The following is a 9,884-nucleotide window of genomic DNA, read 5'->3' on the forward strand; positions in this document are numbered from 1 at the left end:
GAGAGAACTGTGCATCAGAAGTTTATAGCCCATGTTTAGTTTACTAATTCGTAATGAAAATGGGTATAGTCGTAATAGAATTCTATTGATAGATCAATTGTAATGGGTTACAATAAAAAATGTAATTGGATTGTTTGTAATCATGTATAATTTTAAGTTTGTCACATCTATTTAGAGTCAAACGATAATAATAATGGTAACCATAAATGTGACCATAAATGTTACAAATTCGCAACTTTCATGTTATAGTAACATAACGGCAGTTGTAATAGTAACGATATTGGTGTAATTTTTAAACGTAATTGGATTGAGCAACTTTCGTTTAGTCAATCAATTTGTATTTTTTATGGGTTTGGAAGTGAGTCTCAGTTGTCAATATAGGTACAAACCACGAGTAAACAACACTTGACGTAATTTGATGGTTTAACTTCTTAGCCTTAAAAAGCAAATATCTCAATTTTCGGAAAACATCCCTAGAAATTTTGACAATGTTGATATGAATGCATATTTGTGAAAAAGTTACAAATATATTTAAAAAAGAAAATTCATAAAAAATTTAATGAAAAGTGTAAATCTATTATTGTTAATATTAGGCCTATTTTAGTGATAATTCTACTATATTTCATCCCATTCTTATGATATAATAAAAATGTTGATTTACTTATATCGATATATTTTTATTTTCTTTTGATATATTTACTATGTTGAATTTATGGACATGTACAAATGTAAAATCTTAGAAATTTTGGGTGTAGCTATTTGAAACCAAGGATTTAATTTTTTTTATAAAAAAAGTAATTTATGAAAATTTAGAGTTTAAATTGATATAATTGTTATTATTATTATTATTTTGTTTTAATTGATACGATTTTTTTCTCCAAAGATACAATTGTGTGTTTTCTCCAAAGATACAATTGTCACATTTTTACTGTCCTTGAAATTGGATGTCACATCCAATTTAAAAGTGGTCTATCACTAAATATTTGGGTGAATTTTAACTTTCTGGAATAAATTAAAATTTAAATACTATTTTACTTATTTATACTTTTGGTTTATTTTGGTCTCTATATTTATACAAATTTCATTTTAATTTCTTTACTTCTAACTTTCGTTTACTTTTAATCTTTATAATTCCAAACGTCTATTTTGGTTCTTGTATTTTTAGGAAGTGACCAGTTTGATTCCTATTTGTAAAATTTTATACACAATGAAAATTCTTTAATGTCCTCTAGTAAAAACATGGCTAGCAAACCCTTGAGGAAAAGAAAAGTGGATAAAGAAGAAAATCGAAAAGAGGAAGAGGTAAAAAAATATTAAGGGTACTTTAGTAATGTTGGTTGATGATGACGTGAGAAAAATTATTAAGGTCTTATTGGGTAACTATTTTATTTTTTGTTTTTGTTTTTCAAAATTAAGTCTATGGACACTAATTCCACATCCAAATTTCTTCCTTTATTATCTACTTTTCACCAAGCAGTCAAATTTTGAAAACTAAAAAAATAGCTTTTAAAAAGTTGTTTTATTTTTAGAATTTGGGTAAGAATTCAACCATTATACTTAAGAAAAATACAAATTAGAGTAAAAATATAGATGAAATAGGTTTAATTTTTAAAAACAAAAACCAAAAACTAAATAGTTATCAAATGGTCTCAATTTTAAAAAGTTGAGCAAAAGAGAAAAATTCTTTTAAGTTTTAGAAAGTTGGGTAAAATCTATTTTGGATTCTTTTTTTTCTTCTACACATTATCTCTAAAAACATAGCATCAATTCCATTTGAGTAATTTATTTATTCATTATGAAAGTAATTACTAATAAAATAAAAATATGTCCAACTAAAGAGGGAGTAAAATAATTTGTTGTTAGTTTTGTTTTGTTTTAGTTTTTTAGTAAGTCATTGGTTTTATTAGAACATAAGCTAATTTTATTTGTAAATGTTAACGAGTACAAATGTTTTTTTTAACAAATTTAAAATTAAAAATTTAACATATTAAATAAGAAATTAAAATTTTATAAAATTACGAGGGCAATCGTTTTAAGGGGATTTTCAAAAATAGAAAAATAAGAAAAAAATTTATACAAAATAAAAAAATTTTAATCTTTTTTAATAGAGACTGATAGAAGTTTATCAGTGTCTATCCATGATAGAAGTTTATTATTGATAGATGCTGATAGAAGTCTATCGATTTTTTTTTGTTATTTCTGTAAATAATTTGACATTTTTTCTATCCGTGAAAATTTCCCTTGTTTGAATGGCAAAACTACTAGAAGTATTTTCAAAAATGTCATTGTGTGATAGACAATGACATTTTGCTATACTTGTAAATAAGTTGGAAGTATCCTTAAACTTTATACTATGTGTTAAAAATACATTGAACTCTTAAAAATTTCAAAAATACACTTAAACTTCCAAAAGAAGTTAAAAAAAATATTCCTACCGTTTGTTTTGGATGAAAAGTGTTTTGTGCTAAAAATACCCTTGAAATTTCAAAAGTTTCAAAAATATCCTTAAACTTAAGAAAATATTCAAAAATATCCTTTCTATCAATAAAATCATCGATGCCCTCTTACTTCTCTATTTTCTTTTTTTTTTTCTCCCCTCTCTTCTTCAACACCCTTTTTCTCCCTTTTTTTTTTTTTTATTAATTGATTGACAATTTTTTAATCTAGAAAAATAATAAACGTGAATAAAACTATCCACTTCAATTAAGGCATATGGATTATAACAAGAAGAAAAAAGTAATGGAAGCATCAAGAACCTTAGGACTTAAATATTTTAACACGGTTGTAAATTAGCAGTTGAGTGTGCTAATGGCCAAATACATTTTCTTTGTACTTAGCTATTTATCATTTTGGTATGTTTTTAAGGGGAGATTTTGATTTTGGAATTTTGTGAGATTGTATGTTTTAACTAAAAGTTTTAGTTTTTATTTTGATTAATGAGAAAATTGGTGTAAGAATTGACCAAACAAGAGAAAAATGAGCATATCAATATGGGAAAAAAAAAAAAAAAGAAAAAAGAAGGATATCTATATAGTTATTTTTGCAACGATGTATTAATGATTTTTGTTCATATACTAATAATAAGAGTATATAAAAAATGAGATTATCTATATAAAAAAAATGAGGATGTCTATATATTTTTGTTTTAAAATGAATCCTTTTCAAACTCAAAAATTTCAAGCAAATTGATCCCTATACAAACGTTATGAGCTTTTTTCTCAACTTTTTTTTTTTTAAGAAATAGAGTTATTTTTGCAACGAGATATTAATGATTTCTGTTCATATAATAAGTATTTTTTGCATATTTTTAAGTAAAATATTAACAACAAAGGTATTTTTGAACTCTTTTTAAAAGGTTAAGAATATTTTTTAAATTTTATGGACTTTTTTTTTTAAGAGATGTAATTAAAGTGTAAGGTGGGAGAATCGAACCTCAAACCACGAGGTTGATAATATAAACATTATGCTAATTGAACTACACTCTTGTTGGCATAGACATTTTTTTTATACAAAATACAAAGTTCCGATTATTAAATTTAGTAAGTGGTGTAATTAAGAGAGAGATTATAAATTGATAGGTTATCTAATGTAACTAACAAAAAGTTTGTAATAAATAAAAATGTGTACATTACATCATCATTAGGATGATTTTGTTGCAATTTTATGAATATAGAAAAAAAAAATTAAGATATTTTACTTATTTATATTTATGGATTGATAAATCAGATATATTTTGTCGATCCACGAAATAAAAAATGAATTGATAAGAATTTTGAAGAGAAACAAGATTATCACTTTATGGGATAGAGATTCTCGACCTGGCAGTAAATTAAATTGATTCATTCCTACATTTTGGTAAAAATAAAAATCAAAGGCAATGAAAATTTTCATTCCCAATCCTTGATTCACCTAAATGAATACAATTATCTTTCTTCATTCCTATATTAGTGAGTGTCCACCTCTCACTAGTCTCACAAGACAATCATTTGGGCTTCCTACATTTGAAAAAAAAAATGTTATTAAACTCATGTTTATGTTTCTGGTTACTAAATAATAGTAGATTATACTAATTACCAACTCTAATCTTTTGAGCTTGCTATTTATGAAATGGAACTGCTAACATAAGCAAAACATGAACCCAAATTTTCATTTCTGGCGGTAGATTGATGTTTATACAACATCGAATCAATATGAGAGAATGTGTATCTACATTCCTATAGAATGTTTACTCACTATAGACATTAAATTACCATGTAATCCATACATCTCTCGTAGTCAAAATTTTACAACTAAGATTACTGGATAACAGAAGTTTACCACTGAATATTCCCTATCCCTCTTCTCCATCTTTACACTGCGAGATAAAAGAAAAATTTCCTCTTGAGATAAATGTCTCTTGGTGGGAAATGGTTAAAAACGGAGAAGCATTTGGAAAAAACAAATCAAGAAATATATTTTTCTTGCTGCTCTTGAAGAAGCCTTGCCGAAGACTTGGCATCCAGATAGAGAGCACAAACTTCTTCGAGATCTCCCTGTGGATGAGAAGCAATCAAATTTTAGAGTCTATAATTGGAGCTCTAGTTTAGGGCATCAATCCGAACATGCCATTAATATCACATCCAACTAAGATCCGAGAATCTGTCAAACTTTATAAATACCTTGCATATGCTGTCTCGACCATTCATTTTCGCCACAACACTAGCAGGCGACAGCAATTGAACCGCATGTCTACAGACCAACCAAAAGATTTCAGCCTTAATAGGGTTATATGTTTGCAACTGATTTTAGCATTATCCTAAGCACTATTGTGGTGCTCAAAATTACTTAGTTCCCACTCAAAGTCATTATTTTCAGAACTTTATAAATGCTTTCAGGTGAAAAAAATAAAAACGAACACAAACAATCAATAAAGTGTTGTAGAGTCCTTTTGACCTATGCAAACTTCAAGGAAGCACTTGCAAGGATGTTATTAAGCACTTTTTACTCAAAACGCTTATAATCAAATAACCTCTGTCAAAACTACTTACTTTAAAAGCATTCCAACAAACACATAAATCTAACGTTATGGTACCTTAACGATGTTCTCTGGCCCATCTCCCCAAGGAAAGCTAAACTTTCTTCATCTACAACCAACTCTTCGACCTGTGCCCGAATGGCTAATATCTTCACAAAGCATCAGTAGTGATAGCATCGTCAGTGGTTTGCCACCTTCATACATAGCATAAGATTTTAAATTTCCTTCACAAAAGAGTGCAAACTGACCTGAATCATCTCGGCAGGGCCATAAGTTTGAGTTCGGATGATCACCAGTCGGTCCAACAAATCAACAGGTATTCCATGAGGACTATTCATATCCGTCCCTCTGAAAAAAAGAGAGAAAAAAATCATTTGTTCAGCAATAATTTTTTTATGGGTGCAAAGATGTCATGTTTTCGTTTAAAATAACAACTGCATCCAATTTCAACTCGCTGAAAGATGTTTTTTAAAAGTCTCCAACTTTATTTCAGATAGTTATTTTATTTGTTCAAAATAAAAAATATTTCAAATCATTATTCAAGTAGGATTTAGCAATGATGAAAGTTTACAGAAGTATCTATCAATAATTAGGAAAAAGAATCAACCACTGAAACGTTGAATATGAATTCCATGCATAAAGATGGAGGAAACATTTCATAGCATGATAAAGGTGCAAGAATGAGCAACTTGAAAGACAATCAACTAGAGGTAGGACGACTTCCTACCGCACATTGCAGATTCCTCTATTTGTTGCAAAGATCACTATTGGGGACAGTGAGCTCTCTAAAGCTCGATTCAAATACGAAAAGCACTCCATATCCAGCATATGCACCTGCAAATTTGACTGACTTCATAAACAAGCTAAAAGTTTTGAGTACGGAGAATGTTGAAAGAGCTGAAAGTGAAGAAATAACCTCATCAATGAATAGAACTCCAGGGACTAGCTCTGCTATACCTTCATCGATATATCGGTTAACCACCTGTCATTTAAATAAACCCCAAAGAATTATACTTACATTTCTTGTGTTTAAAAATACCTTGCTGAAATAGGAAAAAAACCCTCCGGTATTTTAGTACTTTTTTTCTTTTTTTTCTTAAAGACAACTTTTATTGAGAAAAAATGGAGCATAGAACGAAGCAAACCCTCCAGTACTATTGAAAATATCATGAAAGTTGGAACAGTTTGGTTAGTATGTCCTTGTGTAGAATATGAAATTTGGCAACAATAAAGGTCTCAGGTTACTTTTAAGAACGTGCAAAACAAAAATAAATCAAAACAACTAAGAACTCACATACCCAATCAAATATGACAATACCGTCCACGATTTAGGAAAACACCAAGAATGTATGTAACTGAAAAGAAAATCCTTTCAAACAGAAAGAGATACCTTATTTATTTCTTGCCGCAACTTGTCTGTGATTTCCGTTTTCCTTGGCTTCATCATCTGACCCATTAGAGATAGTATATCCTGTCCACCTTGAGGCCGTGCATTGGCAGCATCTAGATCATGTAGAGTCACATCCTGTCAGGTACAAACCGAAAATCCAATAAATTAAAACAAGGACTATCAGCTGTATCAATAAATGCAAAAGGTGTCAAGAATCATGAAAAAGAGTAGGCAATAACATTGCTTGCAAATCAGAATGACTAAAGTTTTAACACTACAGATCCCCAAATATCAGAATGTTAAGCCAGAAAGATACAAAATGATCCTGCTATTAAAAACACATACAATGGATGCACATTCCAATCACTTGTATGAGACATGCTACCCACAGAGCTCTTAATGAAACATGGCATTCTAGTGCATAAGCTTCTTGCAGCTTAGTACAAATTGAAGTAGCGTGAGTCAGTTAAGGGCATACATACAAAGTCAACACTCAAAACAATATCATCAAACAAATGAGATTTCGCAAAATCATAACAAATAAATAACTAACCAACACAAAACAGTTTACAGTCAACCTGTATTGGACAAAGTTCTGATACAAAAACCTACATTCTACGTGCTGTTTTAAATGTGCATGCTACAACTTAATAGTTTTCATGAATATTGATAAAACTAACTATATATGTTAAAATAAGAACGCCAGAATTTATATTAAAGAAAGCATACCCTTTTCTCTTAAGCTAGCAAACTAAAGATTCAGGACTGCAAAAAATTATAAGAGGAAATGGAACACAATAACGGTACTTCACAGGGAGACAACCTGGACTATTTCTTTCCTTTTGTGGACCTCCCCTTTAGGAAGTGGAACATATTCTTCAGCTTCAAGATCAAACTCCGTAGCAAAAGCATCACTTCTACCCACCCTTTTTACAGCTCCACTATTTGCTTCTATATATATAACATCACCAACAGCTACCTGCAGAATGTGCAAATTCACTCACCGTTACAATAAGATCAAACCTGAAAATTACTTTGCTTCAAGATGCTTCATTATAACCAAGACTGGTCATCGGTAAAATGGAAAAAGAGATGATCGAAGATTTTAAAGAAATGATACACGTTAGAAAATGTCACCTTCTCTTTAATTAAGGCATCATAGATGGTCGGGTCCAATTTTAGTTGCTTTGTTCCTTTAATAGTTTTCAAACCAATAATAACATGGCTTATGCTTTTGCCATAGCCACCAGTCACGCTCTCTGTTTCTTCTGGTGAAAGTTCAGTCACCTGGGAAAGATACATCATATCAACACCACTAGACAATGAAAAAGTTTGTAGTAGCTATCCACAACATTTAAAGATTCATATGCTGTAGGTACTAGGCAGTTACCTCTCCCTCATAGACCTCTTTATTTTCCTTGATACGTAGACCAATAGATCGTCGGAAATTTTCCATCAAAACCTCAGTTTTCTTCACTTCGGATGAGTATACTTCAGACCCAACCATTGGACAAAAGGGCACCTGTGCATGATAATAAAGTAAGCATATTTTCTTAAAGCAGGTTATAAGCCAACACTGAAATAATTCTTGGAATCTTTCTAGAAGTGGGGATGGAAGAGGAATTAGAAGGACCTTGCTTCCTAGCTCCTGTGAAATTCCAAGTGCAAGCGCAGTCTTTCCAGTACCAGGAGGTCCAGCTAGAAGAAGTGCTCGGCCAGCCATTTTCTTCTGACGTATCATATCAACAACTAGCCCTGCTGCTTCTCTGGCTTCTGATTGACCCACAAAACCTGAAGCTAGTGGCATTGCCTTTCCTGAGGCCTAAGGTGGAATATTAAGAGAGAGCTAGAGATGAGATTTGAAGCACAGAGAAGGGGGAAACAACCAAGCTTGCTCCAAAAGAGATTAAAACAACAGAAGGAATGAAAGAAGGCAGAATTTTTAATAAAGGACAACGAGAGCGGAAAGTATATGCAGTATATCATACACAAGCTAAATCATGGAGGGAGGAAAGACTTGTAAGCCCTTGTTCCTTTTCCTCTTGTTTAAGCTTAGGAGTAACTTAAATAAGTTTAGAATTTACATCAATGAATCATTTGGAATATATGACCTAAGTATGTTTTGTAGCTAAGTGTTGAAGTTGGTAGTTGGAATTATAATAATTTTTATTGGTTTCGAAGTAATTTTAGATCAAATAAGAATGGTCATTTACCATACAGAGCAAAGTAAGAGCAAAATACCTCAAGACCAAGGCCTTTAATGTGAGTGTGAGTGGCTACCCGTTGCTTCTTAGAGGTTGATTGCACCTCTTCTATCTTCACCTTGTCCATCTGGGTGGAATCTCTGATGCTCAAAATCTAACGTGCCTGTAAAAGAGGATATTTGATATCTGAGATAACCATGTTGACAAGTTCTTTTTTGCTTCCTTCATCTTCTTAAACTCATTTTTCTTTAAATATAGTGATTTTTTTTTGTTGGTTTCTTGTAATTTATTGATACAAACTTTTTTTTATTTGTGATGTATTCATTTAGTTTTATGTTTTCATTTAAATTGGTAGAACATTGGATGATGAAGAAATAAATAAATAAATAAAAGCTTCTCTTGACTTTCTTCTTTGTGGGTGAACAGAATTAATCAACATGAATCGACGGAACAGACCAAAACAAAACAAAAAACAAAAATCAAAACCTTAGGGTTCTGAAAAATGAGGGGTCTCACCAATGGCGTGGGTAAGGGGATGAACCACGGTTTCTGTTTCTGAGAAGAAGAAAGAAAAAACAGAGATAAGTAACTCTGCTTGCTCGGATAGGCGAGAGAGTGTGAGAGGGAGCGGCGGCGAGCTCGTCGTAAGGTTGAGGCTGCGGCAGCCGCTCGGACTGCAACGGGGATGATGGGAATGCGGCAACCGGCGGGACGGGGTGCAGTGGCCGGTAATGGGAGGGAACGTAAGTGAAATAGGGTTTTAGAAGAAAGAGAAAGCTGCTGAGATGATGCTTGCTGCTACGGAGGAGAGGAAAAGATGAAAGGGAAAGAGAAAATATGTTTTTTTCCTTTTTTTTTTCTTTTCTTTTTTTAGAAATAATTTTTTTCTTTTCTTTTCCTCGTTAATAAGAAACAACGCTTAGCGGATTAGAAAAACGAGCATTAAGCTCAACATTAGGCCTTAACTACAAAGGTATCGTATCGGTCCATTAACCATCCGATTCTACACCATTAGTAGAAGCCCATCTAGCTAAGGAATGGACTACCTCATTACAAGAACGAGAAATAAACAAACAACTTGATAAATTACCAAAATAAAATGAGGTTTTAGAAAAATGACCAAATGGATCTTTCTTTATGAAAATGGCCAACCAACTAATTTTGATACTATTTAAAATTTAGGAGTGGACAAAAATACCCTACAACCAAATCCCTATAAATATGGTGTATTGAAAAAAAAAATCTAATTTAAAATAGGATCTAATAAACTAAATCA

General features: G+C 31.3%; 1 protein-coding gene across 2 annotated transcripts; it reads right to left on the reverse strand.

Annotated features, from left to right (window-relative positions):
- Positions 1 to 3,736: 3,736 nt before the first annotated feature.
- LOC120089783 (ruvB-like protein 1) lies at positions 3,737 to 9,467 on the reverse strand. 2 transcript variants are annotated; one of them, XR_005485325.1, is made up of 14 exons: positions 9,125 to 9,467; positions 8,646 to 8,771; positions 8,038 to 8,226; positions 7,795 to 7,926; positions 7,542 to 7,691; positions 7,228 to 7,383; positions 6,405 to 6,539; positions 5,931 to 5,996; positions 5,742 to 5,848; positions 5,263 to 5,362; positions 5,072 to 5,163; positions 4,659 to 4,728; positions 4,318 to 4,532; positions 3,737 to 3,995 (listed from the first exon to the last, which is right to left on the reverse strand). XR_005485325.1 is itself a non-coding variant. In XM_039047179.1 (13 exons), the coding sequence occupies exons 2-13, from the start codon at positions 8,733 to 8,735 to the stop codon at positions 4,443 to 4,445; spliced, it is 1,377 nt and encodes a 458-aa protein (XP_038903107.1). In that variant the 5' UTR covers positions 8,736 to 8,771; positions 9,125 to 9,467; the 3' UTR covers positions 4,123 to 4,442. The 2 variants fall into 2 exon arrangements, 1 of the variants encoding a protein (XP_038903107.1); XM_039047179.1 differs by lacking the exon at positions 3,737 to 3,995 and having other exon boundaries at positions 4,123 to 4,532.
- Between the last annotated feature and the right edge of the window lie 417 nt (positions 9,468 to 9,884).

The sequence above is a fragment of the Benincasa hispida genome, chromosome 11 (genome assembly GCF_009727055.1).
Source record: "Benincasa hispida cultivar B227 chromosome 11, ASM972705v1, whole genome shotgun sequence".
NCBI classification, from domain to species: Eukaryota; Viridiplantae; Streptophyta; class Magnoliopsida; order Cucurbitales; family Cucurbitaceae; genus Benincasa; species Benincasa hispida.

Excerpts from the sequence above, each read along its gene's own strand:
- LOC120089783 (XM_039047179.1), bottom strand. The coding sequence starts at position 8,735 with ATGGACAAGGTGAAGATAGAAGAGGTGCAATCAACCTCTAAGAAGCAA. Across the intron at positions 7,927-8,037 it reads CACAGGAGCTAGGAAGCAAG|GTGCCCTTTTGTCCAATGGT; the intron begins GTCCTTCTAATT and ends TATCATGCACAG. Across the intron at positions 4,729-5,071 it reads GGCCAGAGAACATCGTTAAG|ACATGCGGTTCAATTGCTGT; the intron begins GTACCATAACGT and ends GTTGGTCTGTAG.